Genomic DNA, 21,762 nt, shown 5'->3' on the forward strand with positions numbered 1-21,762 from the left:
TAACAACCACTTAAAAGGGGAAGTTGAGATTCCAAGGGGGGGGCATTTGCCCCCCCCCCTTACCCCTACCTGTGGATGCCCATGGTGGGAGGTAGACTCACTGATATAGTTACTCCAAGGTGCAACTGCCCAACACTTTTCACCACTATAATCAGCTTTCGAATTGTCTCACTGAAAAGTGACAGTGATGTAGTAACTCACAGTTTGTCTCAACCTTAAAATGTGATGCACCCACCCAATTACAAATCTACAAAAGCTGTATTCAAGTTTTAGGCACATTACTCAGGAAGTTTGTATATTTAAATTAAAGGAGGACATGTTCTGAAAACCTTATGTGGTAGTTGTGGGGGGTCAGTCTATGCCATAAAAAGGGACATACAGGGGATGAAGGTTACTGGATACAACGACATTTCACTTTTCTATGGTGTCCTAGCTTAATTAAAACCCTAACAATAGCCTTAATAGGACTATAGGTCTAATTCTGGCCTGCCACATCATATACATGACAGTGGGGTGGGGATGATTTTGTTGCTTGCTATGGGTAATAGGAAGTGACGATTCCTCCTTGTTTCTACAAGGTGCCAATTATTGCATGTTAACAATAAACCTTCATTAATCTGCTCTTAAGAAGCTAAAAATAAAGAGCCCTAAATCAACATTCATTTTTCATAAATAACAAAAATCAGCTGGATAGAGAATTCTGATTTATTTAGGTTTGTAAGAAAAGCTTTCTTCATAGCTGGAGTTTTATACTGAATAAACATACTGGCCACACAGGATACTTATTAATAAATGCTAAAGGTCTGCAGTTGTTCCTAAGACTTTTAATGAGCATTTTCCAACTTGTGTGTCAGTGTGGGGAAATGGCTAGACAGGATACAGCATGCAGACATATGGAACAAACTTGATTGTCAGTCCATAACTTACTGGTAGTCCAAGAAAATCAACAATTTCCTTAAACATAAATCATGCTACAAGGGCATGTTATCTTCATCCAATAAATTGTTAAAGCTGATTCTTACTTCTATCTCTAAATAGGTGCACAGCGTATGTTAATCCACGATGGTGCATAAGTGGGAGTTAATGAACCATAAGCTTCAAAGGATTAGATTTTCCTACCAGCTATTGTAAGAATTAGTATCTAACCTCACTTACCGGATGTCCAAACTCCAGCTCTGAAAAGAATTTATACCATGGTTCATTTTCTAAATCTATCTCATCAGGATTTATACGACCATTCTGGAGTAGGAAGCAAGGAGGGGGGAAGGAAAAGGTACTCAAAAATTGCATTTGCTAAACTTAACAGCATTCGAGCAGGAAACACAGTAGCACATTACCACGACAAGGGGCTACAAAGCACAAGATGTTTATTAGAATATGTTTCTTGAGAGTCCTAAGGTTTATCAAAATCCATTTATTCCCTATTATTTTACTAGACCTACTTTATTCCTTTATGTTCTGTCATACAATATCTGACCAGTAGTGTGGGTCATCAGTATGCCAATGTTTACAGTATTCACATTCCAGGATATTTTTCACACATCACTCACAATTACTTATGTGAGGCTAGCAATGTTGGGTTACTGATGGGCCTAACCAGATGGTGCCTACCTCATTGGAATTTGAATTGACTCATCATCTAGATTTGTTTCAGTATTAGAGTCCAAATATGCTGCATATATATATATCTTAAAGTGATACTAAACACACAGTGTTTTATTTATATTGTTCCTTCTATTTCTGTATGTGGATGATGGCACTGTAATTATTTTTTTTTAAAAAATGACCCAGGAGTCCTCTGCTGCTGGTCACATGTTCAAAAAAATAAATAATAAAATAGTCTTTGGAATACAGAGTAGGAAAAAAATAATCAATTTCAATAAACTGTTTTAAATAGGCATAAAAATATAGATTTGAAATAAAATATGTATTATTTTTTGGTAATAACATAGTGTGGGTAGATTTCTGCCAGTCACAAGCTTTGTCACATCCCTCCAGCTTGTTTCTTGGAATAGGAGGGAGGTAAAGCCTCCATCAATCAAAATGTAATACCCTCCACATTGTGTTTAGCTGGTTAGTGGGCATAGAGGAGGAGCTAGGGAGTGGGCTGTCATTTACCACTGTATACTCCCACATGTGTGACTCTATAGTGACATGGGCTGCTCAGATGTGATTTCCTCAGCATAGAAACTCACTGAAAACTGAGCATGTGCAGAGTTGCCAACACTGCTCTGAAAAATCCCTAGCTGAATTGGGGACATGAAAAGAAGGTGGGGATAGATTAAAGCAGGATCCATTAGGTTGTTTGCAGAATACAGAAAAAAAAAATATCATAGTGACCGAGTGAGTATGTACAGCATGTAAAACACAATTTATTGATAGATTTTTTTTTTATGATGTGGGATTAGTGAACATCACCCCCAACACACACACACACACACACAAGCACGCACACACACACCAATTTAAACATTATGCTTCCCTTGGTCTCAATTCACATTGATTATCTGCAAGTTCACTATTTTCACAGCTAGGGTATGTCTTCCAAACACTTACTTGAGTTGTCTTTTCCCAGTTTGACTACAGAGTACTTTGTCACAGCACATAAATTATACTCAGTCATTACAAAAATGCTCTGACAATTATTTGTTAGTGTTCTAGTAGCACACATCAAATTTGATCATTTTGATGAAGTTTCTCTAAAGCTCCTCTCAAGTTTGGAACAACAAATTGTAAAAACATCTTTATAATAACTCAGGAAGTTTACTGAATATAATTTACTGAGGTAAGGACACTACATATAAGGTATCATCCTTTCCCTTCTTTATTAAGACATATTGTAAATATTGTAGGACTTTGTACTTCTGGAATGGATCCCCACATCGGCCATTTTTAAAATCCCCTACATAGTCCCAGGTGTTGCTGGCATATGATATCATATGCAAATAACTAGCAGTTATATGGATTATTATGACGTTTTCTTTTGTGCATATATTTTTGTAAATAGGATTGTGCCATGTTTGCTTAATATATATGTCTGATGTTTATCCCCAGATATTTCTTTAGGGATGGTTTCTAATGAAACAAACTTTTAGTATCTGTGAAATGTTTCATGAGTCTACCACCAGAGGAGTTTTGTATCTATCCTGATGTAGTAGATCTATATCTTGATGCAGTAGATTTATAAGGTCGCAGTGGTGGGTAAACGGTAGTTCCCACCCTGAAGGGATCACAAGATATTAATTTTTATATGTATCTTTTTTAAGACTATATTTTGTTGCCTTTTAAGGCCTGTACAATAATAAAAAGGATTTTTTATAGATACTTGTTTATAATTTTCACAACTTTAAAGACCCCTTCATATAATACACTAATCAGCCATAAATGTATGACCACTGATAGTTGAACTGAATAACATTGATTATCTTGTTACAATGGCATCTGAAAGTGGGTGGGATATATTATGCAGCAAGTGAAAATGTTGTTGATGTGTTGAAAGTAGAAAAAATGGGCAACTGTAAGGATTTGAAAGCCAAACTGTAATGGCTGGACGACTGGGTCTGAGCAACTCCAAACCTGCAGCTCTTGTGGGATGTTCCCAGTCTGAAGTGGTCAGGACATACCAAAAGTGGCTTAAACAATGAAAACTGGCAAACTGGTAACAAGGTCATGGGTTACCAAGGCGCGTTGATACATGTGGTGAGCAAAGGCTGGCCTGTGTAGTCCAATCCAATAAATGAGCTGTAGCTCAAATTGCTACAAAAGTTACTTCTGGTTCTGAACGAAGTGTCAGAACACGGTGCATTGCAGGTTGTTGTGTACGGGACTGCGTTGCCACAGACTGGTCACGGTGCCCATGCTGACCCCTGGCCACAGCCAAAAACACCTACAATGGGCAGGTGACCATCAGAACTAGACCACAGAGAAATGGAAGAGGGTGGCCTGGTCTGATGAATCAACTTTTTATTTTCCTGTGGATAGCTGGGTGCATGTGTGTCACTTACCTTGGAAAGAGATGGCACCAGAATGCCACCTACCTAAACATTGTTTCTGACCAAGTTCCCCTTTAGGGAAGAGGTATTTCTCAATGACAGTGGCCTCTTTCAGGAGGATAATTCATCCTGCGAAAATGGATCAAGAATGGTTTGAGGAACACAACGAGTATGAGCTGTTGACTTGGCCTCAAAGTTCTCCACATCTCAATCTAATCAAGCTGGAAAAACCAGTCCGATCCATGGAGGCCCCACTTCACAACTTACAATACCAAAAAGATCTGCTACTGACCGCTTGGTACCAGATACCACAGCATAACTTAAGAGGTCTAGTGGCTTCCATGCCTTGACAGGTCAGGGCTGTTTTGGCGGTAAAAGGGGGGCCTACTCAATATTCAGTGGGGGGTCATAAAGTTATGGCTGATGGGCATATGAATTTTTTTTATATGGTTATGCAGTTCAATAGTATTAACCCAACACAATTGTCTGTTTTTCCGGTTCCAAATCCTCCGAATCCAATGATCATTGTTGTGGGGCAAGTAGAAATCTGTGTGAGCTGGAAAAGGAATCCTTTCTAGGACAGGATCTTAAAAAGCCCGAAACTGGCTGTTTTCTTGTCTGAAGATATATATTAATGTTAATCAAGTCTCCTAAATACCCAGCCCAGAAAAATAACACCATGGTGTTTCTGGTTTCTACATTTTATGCTCAGAAAACTACTTTATTGGCTGTGCTAAATGTCCAATACTTTTTTTTTAAGAAAACAGGATTTATATCACCACTACAAATTGTAATCTCTTTAGCAATAAATTGATGGATGTGACATCTAGAAAATATGATACAATCTCATCACGCAGGTCCATGACTTGGCAAAGAAAAGCTAAAAGACAGTGCGTTTTCAGAAGATGGATATGGAGGACATTATCATAATAAAAAGATGTCTACAAAATAGTAGTTGTGTGTCTTATTAGTTGAGAGAAAAGTTTCCTTTATGAATCCTTCATTAGTGTATAGTAATGTAAGTAAAAATGTGTCCTAGGTAAGTGAAAGGGCTGGTTTACATGCAGTTGTTAACTCCTGTCTTCCACCTCTGTTTGATGTTAATTTAAGAGTCATGAGAGAGACTTGGAGAAGGCATTGCTGCACATTGACATACACTGTTGTGGGTTGCATTGCGCCAAGTATCTCATTTAAAATGCAGGTAAGTTCACCAAAAATGCAGCATACTACTGTTTCACAACACACTGCAACAAATTGGGAAAAGATCCTATTCATAAAAATGTATACTGTTTTTTTCAATGTTTGAAAATGCAGCAAAATACATAATTTGTATCCATTACTGACAATTGACACTACAACAGCTTTGATAAACTATGCCCTCTCTTCATTTATTGCAAACAGCAATAGGGCTTGGCTGTAAAAATTATTTGTCTACACTAAGTTGCTGAAATCTGAAAAAAGTACAGCACATCGCCATCACTAAACAAAAGCTTGTGCTCCCTTTTTATAATCTTTCATGACAAGGTCTCCCTCTGTGTAGCATATAACCAGATATTTGGCATACTATGACTTTTCAGGGCAAGTAAGATTTCAGCAGCACAGTATCGAGGTATATTTGGGTCTGTGGGACAAGTCTTTTCTCCCACGCCGTTTACCTCTACGTAAAAACAGCTGAAGCTCTTGGGAAATCTCTGGCATGCATTACATGATTGATATCCTGTCACTGGTTTCACGTTTAGTTTTTATACACTGTTAGATTAATCAAAGATGGATTATTTATGTGATGACAACAGCAAACTTTGTTTGGCAACATGCCCAGGTTATTCTGGTCTTATAAAAACAAGCCACACCCGCCAGACTAAACTGCGAGCGTACTGTTCCTTTAATTATAGATTTTCCCACATCAACTGGAATCAGCCTGGAAATGTTACCCTCACTATAAAAGAGCCATTTGTGGAATTAAAGTGGACCTTTCATGCACAGTTGATAGTGTGACAACACTACAGCCTGATTAAAAGGTAAAATACAGCTAATGTCACATAACATTTACAGGGGTGTCCAAACTACGGCCCTCCAGCTGTTGCGGAACTACACGTTCCATGAGGCATTGCAAATCTCTGACATAACTAGGCATGATGGGAATTGTAGTTCCTGAACAACTGGAGGGCCATAGTTTGGAGACACCTGGTTTAGAGTAACATCGCCAATAAAATAAGAACTCTATTTCTGTGTTTATCAAATTATTAGAAGATTGCGTGTGACAATTAGGAAGCTTTAGAATATGAAAACTGTCCTGTACAACAAGCACACTTTGTGACATTACACTTTAGATACTTGTAAATGGTGTTATCAGCTAGCTGGGCAACCAGTTTGAAGAATATTTGTCTGCACATCACATTAAGTCCCGTTCAAAATGAAATGTTTGTGCCCCCTTTATAATCATCACAGAAACCATCCATCCATAAAAACACAAACATAAAAAAATCACCAAGGTAAGGGACACTTGCCTTCTGGCACGTACTCACCCCCTCACCTCATATAAAGTAAGATAGCATATTGTAGCATATACTGAAAAGTTAAAATGCGTATATGCTGCTGCTAGTCAAGTATGTTCTTAAAAGACTTTTAAAAAAGCATCCAACCTCCTAGGACACTAGCAAAAAACTGAACCATGACAGTTAGGCCCCTTTCACACAGGGAGTCTGTTCAGATCTGCCTGTCATTTTTTTTTGGGCGGATCTGAATGGACGCCCCATGCATCTCTATGGGGCATCGGATGTCAGCGGAGACATGTCCGCTGACATCCGATCCATCAAAACGGGACGGATGGAAACCCTTTTTTCCATCCGTCTGGCAGATCAGATGAGAATGGACAGATGGTCCGTTCCCATCCGATTTCCCCATAGAGATGCATGGGGACCTGACAGCTCTGTCTCCGCACACAGCACGGAGACACAGCTGTCGATCCCCCGCTGAGAAAAACGGAGTCCATCTGATGGACTCCATGTGTGAAAGGGGCCTAAGGTGTGGGATTTGACAGCATCTGGCTTTCAACTTTTCTATGTTTGCAAGTGTTCACCTTCTGGAGGTAGCTGCATATAGCCCAAATCATCAAAGAATAACTGTCTTCCTGGGTCCCTTAATGAACAATAAAGAAAGGCTGTTTTGTGGTCTGGATCCGGGGCTAAAGATAAACTCAATTTATAGTTATTGGAGATTTCTAATTCCAGTTTATCAAGTGTGGTTTCAGTGAAGTAAAAAGTCTTTCTTGTAGGGTACCTCTCAGTGGAACCCATTTTATTTAAATCTATTAAATTCAACAGAAACAAACGAATGCACTATATATTAAATTAAAAAAATAAACTTATTACTGCTTTTTTTTTTTTTTTTTTACATAAAGTGTGGCAGGGTTTTTGTGGTTTTTACACACAGGGCCGGTGCTTCCACTAGGCAAACTAGGCAGCCGCCTAGGGCGCAATGCCACCTAGGGGCGCAGCCAGGAATCGGCACTCTATCTCCATCATGAATTCTCCATCATGAATGATTATTGTGAGCTGAGGCGAGGGGCGGAGGTGGGGGGGAAGAAGGGACAGCGGAAGATGCCAAGTGTCTTGGGCAGTGGTGGAACTACCAGGCCCTGGCTTTCCACCACTGTTAGAGGTGCCCCAAAAGGCAAGAAGGGAGCCCCCCAGAGTGCTGCCTGCATGATGATCCTCTTCAGGTGGAGCTCGGCACTGGAGGGCGGAACCTTTACTGGGGCAGAAGCGACGAGGCACCAGAATGGTCTTAGGAGGTTGGTGATGAAGGACGTGTGGAGCTCTCTGACTGCTGCTTTTCCCCTCCACCAGGAGCCACCGCGTTTAACAGGGGTTCGGGGTCACCAGGTGTGCCATGAGGAATTGGGGTCCCTGGGTGTTGCCATGGGGGATTGGGGTCCCCAGGTGTGACACGGAGGAACATCAGGGTCCCCAGGTGTGACACGGAGGAACATCAGGGTCCTCAAATGTGACATGGAAAAACATCAGGATCTGACATAGAGGTACATCGGGGTCAGTGGGTATGACAGCTTGACATGGAGTAATATTGGGGTCCCAGGGTGTGACATGAAAAAACATCAAAGTCCCTGGGTGTGACATGGAGGGACATTAGGGTCCCCGGGTGTGAAATGGAGGAATATGGGGGTCACTGGGTATGAAAGGATAACATGGAGGAACCATCAGATCAGGGTCACATAGAGGAGTTTTTAACCCCTTCCCTTTTTTGGGGGGGGGGGGGCGCAAGTAGCTGGTCATGCCTAGGGCATAAAATAGTCTAGTACCGGCCCTGTTTACACATTATAATCTGTGTCCTTGTTATAAAGACACTTACACTGATAGTGAATACCAGGAAAAGAATTGAGGGTGACACAGCAATAGAAACACTATTCGTAGAATGTATGCTCCTATCAGATTATTCAAAAACAGACTAATAACATCAAACATTCTATGGACTTGCCTTAATAAATACATTAAAATGTGCATTATACAGGGCTGACATTGGGTTTCTATTTTTCATTCAGTAGAAGACTGAAAAGCCTTAGCACAAAATTAAGATCGATCTAAAGCCAGTCACCAAAAATCTCGCTCTCTTTATTTTATAAGTTGTTTTCAGTCTTTTAAAGAAACTTTCAATAAAATAATACTTAATAATTACTGCCACAAAGGTCAGTTTTGGTCATTTCCTGTTACTGAGTGACAACTGTCTCCAAATTGTGCTCCTGGACCTGTATTGTCACCCTGTCACAGCCACATCTAATATAGACCATGAGTGCTATGAAGGGAAGTAGTGTACATGTAGGCTAAAAATGACTGAAAGAAAATCAGCAACATAGAGATGCTAACAGGTAAAGATGAAAACAGTGTTAAAAAACTTGAGCTGGCGACTTTCTTTTTTTTTTTTTTTCACTAATGCATTGCATTGTGTTGATGTGCTATTTTGTACATAGCAGGAGCCAAAATTCACTATTTTGCCTCCTTAACGTGTTGCAGCATACTGTATTGTGTTGTATTGTAATGTGCTGTAGTGCGTTGTGCTGCATTTAAATGTAGCTTGTTTTATTCGTACAAAACACACACCAACATGTTGCTGTGAACTGGGCCTATTAGAAATATTGCAGTTTAACTTGTCATTGCATTGGACCTGTGCTAAACAATGTAAACCAGTGTTGTGAATGGGCCATAAAGCTCCTCTCTTTAAATATGCCATCTATTTTTTCTTGCCTACAGGCATTACCAAGGAATTACGATAGACATTTTTCTCAGTATAATACTGGGGAGAGCTCTGTGCTGAGGTGGTAGAAACGTGGTTGTATTATATTTTACCATTGGCTAGTAAAGTATTTGCACAGTTCTAAATCCATAAATAGGATTTTTTTTAGAATAGGGCACATTATGAAATTCTTTTTTTTAATATTCATCTAAAAGTACAGAATATCATTTTATATTTTATTTTAATGAAAGGCTGCAGTCCTGCCACTTAGCTTCCATTCAGGAGATCTAACTGTGTTTTCAGTATAGCTCTCCTATAAGAAATGATAAAGATGTGCTCTGTCACATCTTTATCATTGAATAATCTGAGGAACAGTCAGGTAAAGGGATTCCTGCAGCAAAGAGTGTTCCTGGAGAAGATGCAACGTGAACGTCACATAGGCTGGGGGTATATGTCCCTATACACATCTGTAGTCTTCAAGAAACTGAGAGGGGAAGGAAAAGTCAGTCTTTTCATCATACAATGCTGGGAACTGTGTAAGAGGAAGGGAAAAGCGGAGTGATTGGCCTCCGTATTCTTTAACAAACACACCAACAGCTGTGTCTCCAGCAGAGAGCCAATACATGGCAGTACATTTTTAGTGAAAGTACACATGTAATGTTTTCTTAAGGCAATAAGAAATAACAATGACTATGCTAAACTTGTAATAACCAATGTGATTTTATTTTACTCCAACCAGATTAGCAAAAAAATAAATACAGTTTGACTGCTATGGATTACTGCATGGATTACTGCACAGCCATGGCAGTTTACATTGCCCCATATTTCATTAATACCACCCCTTACTTTGGCTTTCTACTCATCCACTCTTTAAAAATAATACAAATCTTCCCCCTCATATGCTCAGCTCATATGCTATGCTCTTACCGGTCTTTCGTGTTCAAGGATGGAGGACTTTCCAGGCTCATACTCAAATATGCTCCTGGGTTCAGATCGAAACTTGCGTGTGTCAACCTTTCTGTCTGGTGGCTCCCATTCATTCCTTACAGAAGAAAATAAAGACACATGATTAAAATATTAATAATGAACAGAGCACTATACTGTATCCTCAATAAAAAACATTACTATATACTATTTAAAAATTCCCAATAAAAATCTATTGAAAATAAAAAAATAAAAATAAAAAATCTATTGAAAATAAAACAACATAATTATTCACTGTACCAAATAACTCAAAATGTATTAACATAAGAAGGGGTATCATACCTAACACAGCTCCAGGATTCTACCAAAGAACACGGAACTGTTTACAATGCACCGAGCTCCCAGAGGAACTTAAGCTTCAGAGTTACATAATCGGTGAGGTTGAAAAAAAAAAAAAGACACCAGTCCATCCAGTTCAACCTGTGGAGTGCTTGCTTGTGTCTGTGTCAAGAGTACATTGTATATCCCTGTATGTTGTGATCATTAAGGCGCCTATCTAATAGTTTTTTGAAACTATCGACACTCCCTATTGATACCACTGCTTGTGGAAGAAAATTCCACATCGTTACCGCTCAGTGAAGCACCCTCTACACAGATTAAGGTTAAAACTGCTTCTCTTCAAATTTCAGTGAATGGCCGTGCGTCTTTTTAAATTCCCTTTCATTGAAAAGTTTTTTCTCTTACGCTAGGGTCACAGTACAGAATTTGTACATCGCTTTTATATCCCCTCTCAAGCATCTCCTCACCAGCTATGATTTTCTTTCTTGCAACCACTTGCTTGTCGCTTTATGCGGCTGGTAGTAATCGCATCCTAAAAATCTGGCATGCTGGTTGTATCCAAGTCGATCGATGGATTGACATGGGTACAATCAGCCTGCCCATGCATGGTTCAAATCTCGGCTGGTCCCTTCTGAAGCGACCGAGATTCAAACTGTCTATAGCCAGCTTTTTAGTCCAAGTCCCTGCCAAAGTCATACACACGCAGACACACTATATTCAGTTCAAATGGTAGCTCATCAGAATGTGTGAGGGAACCCATACAAATATGAAGAGAATATGGGAACCCTGAAACCCAAAACTTCAAGGCAAGTATGGTAAACACTATTACTACTAGCCACTGTACTGTCCCATGTAACGCAACCTGCTGATACAATGTAATTGCATTGCTACACAGCCAGGAAAATTTTCCTCTGCATTTTTTGAATTACACTTTCGTCCACAAAATGATAAAGACAAGGTTTACAAAGGCATTGCAGATGGCGACAATCCCCTGTGTTTTCGGAAGCAAATATGGAACGCCCTTCAGAAATAATCAAATTACAAGTAGTTTCCGATTAATTAGAAATTTGAATGATGTAGTTAATCTCCAATTGATACATTCTAGTAATTATTGGTTATACTTCAACTCAAGGCTATAATCTGAAGAAACCCTAGAACTACATTTCTAAATAAATTAGAAGAAAATAAATCTTTACTTATTTGCTTGGTACACCAAAATGCAAAGAGATGGTGTACTGTGATCTGCCATCTGCCTCTCTTTACATAGTACTAGAATTTGGAAACTAAACAACTGGTTTCTGTATCATCTGCAGAAAGAAGGTAGGTACTATACAGCACGGTACCAAGGAACAACAGGCCTCTTGCAATTGCTAATTATCCAAAAAGTCCTCACCACAATCCATTATCACCTCTCTCAGGTAAAGCAGTTATCATACTTTTTTTTAGTGTTGTGCAGTGCTATTGCTTGAACAATGGAGGAAGTCTTGGGAAGCAAGGTTGTTTGGTGACAGAGGATGTAGTGAATGTCAGTGATCTTTTACAGTATTCCTATTTTACAGGGTACTTTATTCGTATTGACCAAGCATTTTGTTTTTGTTTTAGTGCATATTGTACAAAATATGTATGCTGAATTATGTAAGGAATGTGAGGGGTGCCATTCCAGACATAGCCTCAGGCATCATTACATGTCTGAATGCCCCTATACTTGCTCATGTGAACGTTTTAAGATGGTTTCTGCATACTGGTGGCCCCATCATCTTTTTATTAACTAAGCCAAATAGAACAAATACATTTTGCTGGAATGTGATTTTAATAGAAGCCCTAGAGCATGAAGCTATAACAAGGTACTGCAACTTGGAGGCATTCAACTATGCACTCACTCTAGAATGATGCTAATGTTGTAATATTTGTTACAACCTTCCTGTTAAATAATAGCATAGATTGGGCTTTCCAATCAGGAGATTAAATGGTATATTCAGAATTAAAAAACATTTAGAATACTATAGCTATGTAAGTAACCCTCACCTTCTTAGAGCCGGTTCACACTAACGAGACTTGTCAGGTGACTTGTCAGCCTGACAAGTCGCACTCCATTGACCGCTACAGGACCCGTTCTAATAGGAGCGACGCAAGTCGCTCCGACTTAGAAAAAGGGTCCTGTATTATTTCGGGGCGACCTCGGGGCGACTTGCATAGACTTCCATTATGTGATGTCCCTGCAAGTCGCTCCGAAGTCGTGGTGCAATGTAATGCACAAGTCGCCCCCGAAGTAGTAAGGAGTCGTGTCGCCTCAGTGTGAACCGGCTCTTAAAGCGTACGTAAAGCCAAAATGTTTTGTATAAAGTAGGGATGGGTTGTATCTCGTACCAAGTTCTTATTGCGGTCTATGTCCCTACTGAGGAGATTCCTACTATTTATGCTGTGACCACCACCAGTGGGACACAAAGTGATGGGGAAATCAGAATTTTACATTGTAAGGTAAATCTTCCAGTGGGGATACCTGGTGACAACACTCTAAGAGGAGAATTCCCTACATTTTGTATTTATTTTCTTTAATCTCCTGAGCTATTTCCGGGCTAGGAAGTAAAGGAAAGAATTCCGATAGGACAAAGACAGCAAAAAAAAAAAAAAAAACAGGTTTTAGCTTTTCCCTACTTTACCTAAAATTGAAAAAGTTTTGCCTAAACATACACATTATGTTGCTCTGAGCTCTGCGTTTTGCCCTTACACACCAAGTTTACATACCCTCCCCCCATATTAAATTGGGAAAAAACGCCTGCAATAAATGTTAGAAAATATACTTACTTTACCCCAGGCTTCTGCACTGGAGGGGTTTATGTTCCTCCTAGCAAGTAACACAGGAAATCTGAAAAATCCCAATTCTCACAAAAAGTTGCTCCTGCAATGTGCTGAAGTGTCTTCTTGCAATATCTGAAATCCTTATTCTCAGGATCTTGATGAAAAGACTCTGACATCACTATTGGCCTGAGCACCATGGGCTTCAAGGATAAGTTCACTTTTAGAACATGTTCCACCCATTTTTAGGGTGGAACATGTAACATGTTCCTGCAGCCACTTGGCAGTCAGGGTGCCATTGACTAGCCTGTAGAGGTCTCTGCATCCCTCCATGGATACACCTCCCCAGACCATTACTAACCCACCCCCAAACCAGTCAAGCTAAACAATGTTACAGGCAGCATAACGTTCTCTATGGCTTCTCCAGACCCTTTCACATCTGTCACATGTGCTCTGGGTGAACCTTCTCTCCTCTGTGAAAAGCACAGGGCTCCATTGGTGGACCTGCCAATTCTGGTGTTCAATGCCAATGGTGCTGGGCAATGAGCACCGGGCCACTAGAGGACGCCGGACCCTCAGGACACCCTCATGAAGTCTGTTTTTGATTGTTTGGTCAGAGACATTTACACTAGTGGCCTGCTGGAGGTAGTTTTGTAGGGCTCTGGAAGTGCTCATCCTGTTCCTTCTTGCACAAAGGAGCAGATACCGGTGCTTATGGGATAAGGACCTTCTATGACCCTGTCTAGCTCTCCTAGAGTAACTGCCTGTCTCCTGGAATCTCCTCCATGCTCTTGAGACACAGCAAACCTTCTGGTTATGGTTATATATAGTGCATCTGTCATTAATTTTATTAACACCAAAGCAGCTGAAACTGATTAACAACCCCCTCTGCTAGTTACCTGACCAGATCAATATCCCAGGAGTAGGGTTGAGCGGACACCTAGATGTCCGTGTTCGACGGGTTCGGCCGAACTTTAAAAAAAAGTCCGGGTCCGTGTCCCGGACTTTTACCGAACTTTTCCCGGACACCGAACCCCATTGAAGTCAATGGGGACCCGAACTTTAAGGCACTAAAATGGCTCTAAAACACCAAAGGAAAGGGCTAGAGTGCTGCAAATGGCAGCAAAACGTAATTAAGAGCATGGCAAGTGCTCTGCAAACAAATGTGGATAGGGAAATAACTTAAAACAACAAAAAAAAACAGAAAAATAAAACAATGTTCTTCTTCATCTCTGAAGGACGAGGCCCATATGGAGTAGGAGGGAGGTTGAGGTGGTGGTGGATGTGGCGGTGACATAGGCGTGCGCACAGGGTGTCCTGGGTGTGCCTGGGCACACCCTAATCACCTAGGGCACATAGCATTGCCAGTGAGGAGATGGGAAAGATCTCCCTGGGACCTGCTCTGCTCTATTTCTCCTTGCCTACAGGTACATGGCCCCGATACATTACTCTCCCTGCTGGCAAACACATGCATGTGTATTTCAACTTTGGGGTGCACACCTTAATGCAATAGGCTGCGCACACCTATGGGCGGTGTAGGTGGAAGCGGCGGTGGAGGAGGACCAGGGCCGGATTAACAGCATCATGGGCTTGGTGCTGAGGATTTTGAAGGGCCTTAAGGGCCGTGCCTTGCCATGCACCCAGAGGAGGAAGGGTGCAGCCATGCATGCCTAATTCAACATGGGATGCTGTCTCTGAAGCCCATAAACACATCCATGCATCGCCAACTGTCCCTCCTTGTCCGGCCTTCACGCTGTGTGGGGAGGTTCTGAGGGTGCTGCCTGGGGAAGCGAGCATAGAAGCCAGACTTCTGTGTTTACAAGTGACAGAAGAGCGGTAACAGTGAATATGGCCAACCCGGGGCCTATATAAAAGGTAGAGGCCTGGAGCTGCAGCTCCAATAGCCCCTACATTAATCTGGCCCTGAGGAGGAGGACGAGGTAGCCAACACTGCTTCTTTTCAAAAATTTTAAATGAGGGTACACCCCAAAAGAGTGAGAAAGAGCAAAAATGGAACAATGGGTGGGTAAGGTCGGTATCCATTGCTATTCTGCATAAGGTACGGAAAAGTCCCGTGGGATCCATGCCTGGTTCATTTTAATGAACGTGAGCTTGTCCACATTGTCTCTGGACAGGCGGCTGCGCTTGTCTGTTATAACGCCCCCAGCCGTGCTAAATACCGTTCAGATAATACACTGGCTGCAGGGCACGCCAGCACCTCCAAGGCGTAAAGGGCAAGCTCAGGCCATGTGCCCAATTTGGAGACCCAGAAGTTGAAGGGGGCAGACCCGTCATTCACTACATGTAGGCGTGTGCACACATACTGCTCCACCATGTTGGTAAAATGCTGCCTCCTGCTAAGACGTTCCATCTGAGCTGCTGGTGCTGCTGTTTGTTGTGGCGTGCTGACAAAGCTTTTCCACATTTCGGCCATGCTAACCCTGCCTTCTGAGGTGCTGGCGGTGCCCTGGTTGCGTTGGCGACCTCCTCCTCCTCCTCCTCTGCCTTGTGCTTCCACTGTGGCCCCGCTGTCAGATGGGAATGCCAGCAGCATGGCGTCTACCAGCGTGCGCTTGTACTCGCGCATCTTGCGATCGCGCTCCAGTGAGTGAATTAAGGACGGTACGTTGTCCTTGTAACGGGGATCCAGCAGCGTGGCCACCCAGTAATCAGCACAAGTTAGAATGTGGGCAACTCGGCGGTCGTTGTGGAGACACTGCAGCATGTAATCGCTCATGTGTGCCAGGCTGCCCAGAGGCAACGAAAGGCTGTCCTCTGTGGGAGGTGTATCGTCCGTGTCCTCTGTATCCCCCCAGCCACGCACCAGTGATGGCCATGAGCTGGCCTGGGTGCCACCCTGCTGTGAACATGGTTCCATCTCCTCCTCCAGCTCCTCCTCCTCCTCATCCTCCTCATCCTCCAGAACTGTGCCCCTGCTGGACAATTGCGTCCCTGGCGTTTGCGTGTGCAGGAACCCACCCTCGGAGCCCCTTGCGAATGACTGCCCTGAAAGCCTTGGAAATGTTACCTCTTCATCCTCCTCCTCCTCCTCATCCTGTGCCACATCCTCTTCCATCATCGCCCGAATTGTTTTTTCAAGGAGGCATAGAAGTGGGATAGTTAAGCTGAGAACGGCGTCATTGCCACTGGCCATGTTGGTGGAGTACTCAAAACAGCGCAACAAGGCACACAGGTCTCGCATGGAGGCCCAGTTATTGGTGGTGAAGTGGTGCTGTTCCGCAGAGCGACTCACGCGTGCGTGCTGCAGCTGAAACTCCACTATGGCCTGCTGCTGCTCGCACAGTCTTTCCAGCATGTGCAAGGTGGAGTTCCACCTTGTGGGCACGTCACATATGAGGCGGTGAGCGGGAAGGCCGAAGTTACGCTGCAGCGCTGCCAGGCGAGCAGCAGCAGGGTGAGAACGCCGAAAGTGCGCACAAACGGCCCGCACTTTCTGCAGCAGCTCTGACATATCGGGGTAGTTTTTAAGGAACCTCTGCACCACCAAATTCAGCACATGCGCCAGGCAAGGGATGTGCGTCAAACCGGCTAGGCCCAGAGCTGCTATGAGATTTCGCCCGTTATCGCACACCACCAGGCCGGGCTTGAGGCTCGCTGGCAGCAACCACTCATTTGTCTGCTGTTCCATGCTCCTCCACAACTCCTGCGCGGTGTGTGGTTTGTCCCCCAAACAGGCAAGTTGTAAAACTGCCTGCTGTCGTTTACCCCTGGCCGTGCTGAAGTTGGTGGTGAAGGTGTTACGCTGTCCGGATGAGGAGGCGGTAGAGGATGAGGAAGCGGAGTAGGAGGAGTTAGGAACAGGAGGCAAACTGAAGCGCCCTGCAATCCTCGGTGGTGGAAGGACATGCGCCAAATTGCTATCCGCCTCAGGCCCATCCGCCACTGCATTTACCCAGTGTGCCGTTAGGGAGATATAACGCCCCTGACCGTGCTTACTGGTCCACGTATCCGTAGTTAGGTGGACCTTGGCACAGATGGCGTTGCGCAGTGCACACCTGATATTTTCCCCCACTTGGTTGTGCAGGGAAGGGATGGCTTGCCTGGAAAAGTAGTGGCGGCTGGGCACGACGTACTGTGGGACAGCCACCGACATAAGGTTTTTAAAACTGTGCGTCTCCACCAGACGGAATGACAGCATTTCAAAGGCCAATAATTTTGAAATGCTGGCATTCAGGGCCAGGGATCGCGGGTGGGTAGGGGGGTACTTCCTCTTCCTCTCAAGTGTTTGGGAGATGGAAAGCTGAACGCTTCCACGGGACATTGTGGAGATGGTTGTTGGTGACCCAGGTGGTGGTGTTGCTGACAGATCGTCTGTTTGCGGGGTGGCAGGTGCCAGTATCACTACAGATGTGGCTGGAGCGGCCGAGACTGCAGCAGAAGAGGAAGCAGGATGAGCCAGAGACGTTTCTTGGTTTTGAAGGTGTGTACTCCACTGCAGCTCGTGCTTTGCACTTAGATGCCTGATCATGCAGGTTGTGCTCAGGTTGAGAAGGTTTATGCCTCGCTTCAAGCTCTGATTGCACAGGGTGCAAACCACTCGTGTCCTGTCATCAGCACATTTTCTAAAGAACTTCCACGCTAGAGAACTCCTTTGAGCTGACTTTGGTGCGCTCGTTCCCTTGCTGCGTTGGGCAGTAGCGGGCGTAGTGTCTAGGGCACGGCCGCTCCGCTTCTGCACCCTGCTCCCTCTTCTGCTGTGCTGGTGGCTCTGTGCGACCACCGCCTCTTCCTCCAAACTACTCAGGTCACCTGCATGACGTTCATTCCATGTGGGGTCGAGGACCTCATCGTCCTCCACATCATCTTCCACCCAGTCTTCACCCCTGCCCTCCTTGTCGGTCTCCACAATGCTGAACGCCGCAGCAGTTGGCACCTGCGTTTCGTCATCATCGGAGACGTGCTGCGATGATCCTTGCATGTACTCATCTTGAGAAATAAGTGGTTGGGCATCGCTGCACTCAATCTCTTCCACTTCTGGGGCAGGGCTAGGTGGATGGCCCTGGGAAACCCTGCTGACAGAGTCCTCAAAAAGAATAAGAGACTGCTGTATGGCTTGGGGCTCAGACTGCTGGCCTGATTTGCAAGGGGGTGAGGTGAAAGACGGTTGGACATTGGCTGCAGGTGCCAACTCTGACCTTTCTGCAGTAGACTGGGTGGGAGACAATGTGAAGGAACTGGAGGCACTGTCAGCAGCAAACCAATCTACTATCGCCTCAACTTGTTCTGGCCTCATCACTTCTAGGGGCGTTTGATGCCCTACCAAATACTGATGCAGGTTCTGTCGCCTACTCACACTTGAGGAAGGTGTTTCACTTGTGCGTGTAGCTGGCACAGATCGACCACGTCCTCTCCTTGCAACAGGAGCTCTACCAGCAGCACCACGACCCAGGCCACGGCCCTTATTTGACGGTCTCCTCATATTTCTGTAATTTAAGATCTTGCCCTAGAAAGGTTTTTATTGAATAGCGGAATAGGAAATATGATCCAAAAAAGTGTATGTATCTCGCACGTACAAAACCACACTAGGCCCCAATTACTATTGTTTCTACCCCTAAAAGGATGGATGAGGAGTAGGAGGAGTATGGAACAGACAGCACCCTCAAATCTTCAGAAGTATGAGATGAACCCCAAAAACTTGGAAAGGTGGATCTCACACGTACCGACACAGACTATCCCGCAATTCAATTGATCCTCAAAGGTTTTTATTGAATAGCGGAATAGGAAATATGATCAAAAAAAGTGTATGTATCTCGCACGTACACAACCACACTAGGCCCCAATTACTATTGTTTGTACCCCTAAAAGGATGGATGAGGAGTAGGAGGAGGAGTATGGAACAGGCAGCACCCTCAAATCTTCAGAAGTATGAGATGAACCCCAAAAACTTGGAAAGGTGGATCTCACACGTACCGACACAGACTATCCCGCAATTCAATTGATCCTCAAAGGTTTTTATTGAATAGCGGAATAGGAAATATGATCAAAAAAAGTGTATGTATCTCGCACGTACACAACCACACTAGGCCCCAATTACTATTGTTTGTACCCCTAAAAGGATGGTTGAGCAGTAGGAGCAGGAGTATGGAACAGGCAGCACCCTCAAATCTTCAGAAGTATGAGATGAACCCCAACAACTTGGAAAGGTGGATCTCACACGTACCGACACAGACTATCTCGCAATTGAATTGATCCCCAAAGGTTTTAATTGAATAGCGGAATAGAAAATATGATCAAAAAGAAAGTGTATGTATCTCGCACGTACACCACCACACTAGGCCCCAACTACTATTGTTTGTACCCCTAAAAGGATGGTTGAGCAGTAGGAGGAGGAGTATGGAACAGGCAGCACCCTCAAATCTTCAGAAGTATGAGATGAACCCCAAAAACTTGGAAAGGTGGATCTCTCTCACACGTACCAACACAGACTATCCCCCAATTTAACTGATCCCCAAAGGTTTTTGATTAAATAGCGGAATAGAAAATATGATCCAAAAAAAGTGTATGTATATCACACGTACACAACCACACTAGGCCCCAATTACTATTGTTTGTACCCCTAAAAGGCTAGATGAGGAGTAGGGGGGGTATGGAACAGGCAGCACCCTCAAACCTTCAGAAGTATGAGATGAACCCCAACAACTTGGAAAGGTGGATCTCTCTCACACGTACCAACACAGACTATCCCCCAATTTAACTGATCCCCAAAGGTTTTTGATTAAATAGCGGAATAGAAAATATGATCCAAAAAAAGTGTATGTATATCACACGTACACAACCACACTAGGCCCCAATTACTATTGTTTGTACCCCTAAAAGGCTAGATGAGGAGAAGGGGGAGTATGGAACAGGCAGCACCCTCAAACCTTCAGAAGTATGAGATGAACCCCAACAACTTGGAAAGGTGGATCTCTCTCACACGTACCAACACAGACTATCCCCCAATTTAACTGATCCCCAAAGGTTTTTGATTAAATAGCGGAATAGAAAATATGATCCAAAAAAAGTGTATGTATATCACACGTACACAACCACACTAGGCCCCAATTACTATTGTTTGTACCCCTAAAAGGCTAGATGAGGAGTAGGGGGAGTATGGAACAGGCAGCACCCTCAAACCTTCAGAAGTATGAGATGAACCCCAACAACTTGGAAAGGTGGATCTCTCTCACACGTACCAACACAGACTATCCCCCAATTTAACTGATCCCCAAAGGTTTTTGATTAAATAGCGGAATAGAAAATATGATCCAAAAAAAGTGTATGTATATCACACGTACACAACCACACTAGGCCCCAATTACTATTGTTTGTACCCCTAAAAGGCTAGATGAGGAGTAGGGGGGGTATGGAACAGGCAGCACCCTCAAACCTTCAGAAGTATGAGATGAACCCCAACAACTTGGAAAGGTGGATCTCTCTCACACGTACCAACACAGACTATCCCCCAATTTAACTGATCCCCAAAGGTTTTTGATTAAATAGCGGAATAGAAAATATGATCCAAAAAAAGTGTATGTATATCACACGTACACAACCACACTAGGCCCCAATTACTATTGTTTGTACCCCTAAAAGGCTAGATGAGGAGTAGGGGGGGTATGGAACAGGCAGCACCCTCAAACCTTCAGAAGTATGAGATGAACCCCAACAACTTGGAAAGGTGGATCTCTCTCACACGTACCAACACAGACTATCCCCCAATTTAACTGATCCCCAAAGGTTTTTGATTAAATAGCGGAATAGAAAATATGATCCAAAAAAAGTGTATGTATATCACACGTACACAACCACACTAGGCCCCAATTACTATTGTTTGTACCCCTAAAAGGCTAGATGAGGAGTAGGGGGAGTATGGAACAGGCAGCACCCTCAAACCTTCAGAAGTATGAGATGAACCCCAACAACTTGGAAAGGTGGATCTCTCTCACACGTACCAACACAGACTATCCCCCAATTTAACTGATCCCCAAAGGTTTTTGATTAAATAGCGGAATAGAAAATATGATCCAAAAAAAGTGTATGTATATCACACGTACACAACCACACTAGGCCCCAATTACTATTGTTTGTACCCCTAAAAGGCTAGATGAGGAGTAGGGGGAGTATGGAACAGGCAGCACCCTCAAACCTTCAGAAGTATGAGATGAACCCCAACAACTTGGAAAGGTGGATCTCTCTCACACGTACCAACACAGACTATCCCCCAATTTAACTGATCCCCAAAGGTTTTTGATTAAATAGCGGAATAGAAAATATGATCCAAAAAAAGTGTATGTATATCACACGTACACAACCACACTGGGCCCCAATTACTATTGTTTGTACCCCTAAAAGGCTAGATGAGGAGTAGGGGGAGTATGGAACAGGCAGCACCCTCAAACCTTCAGAAGTATGAGATGAACCCCAACAACTTGGAAAGGTGGATCTCTCTCACACGTACCAA

The 21,762-nt window shown here is 43.3% G+C and overlaps 1 protein-coding gene across 1 annotated transcript in view; it reads right to left on the minus strand.

Annotated features, from left to right (window-relative positions):
• Nucleotides 1–21,762, minus strand: part of SORBS2 (sorbin and SH3 domain containing 2) — a 488,340-nt gene that overhangs the window by 88,648 nt on the left and 377,930 nt on the right. Inside the window, exons 13-14 of the mRNA XM_082244055.1 lie at nucleotides 10,167–10,281; nucleotides 1,156–1,239 (exon numbers count right to left, since the gene is read on the minus strand). Coding sequence (XP_082100181.1) covers nucleotides 1,156–1,239; nucleotides 10,167–10,281 — 199 coding nt within the window. The remainder of the gene's footprint in view (nucleotides 1–1,155; nucleotides 1,240–10,166; nucleotides 10,282–21,762) is intronic.

Source organism: Pelophylax lessonae (genome assembly GCF_965119305.1).
Source record: "Pelophylax lessonae genome assembly, chromosome: 1".
In the NCBI taxonomy this organism is placed as follows: Eukaryota; Metazoa; Chordata; class Amphibia; order Anura; family Ranidae; genus Pelophylax; species Pelophylax lessonae.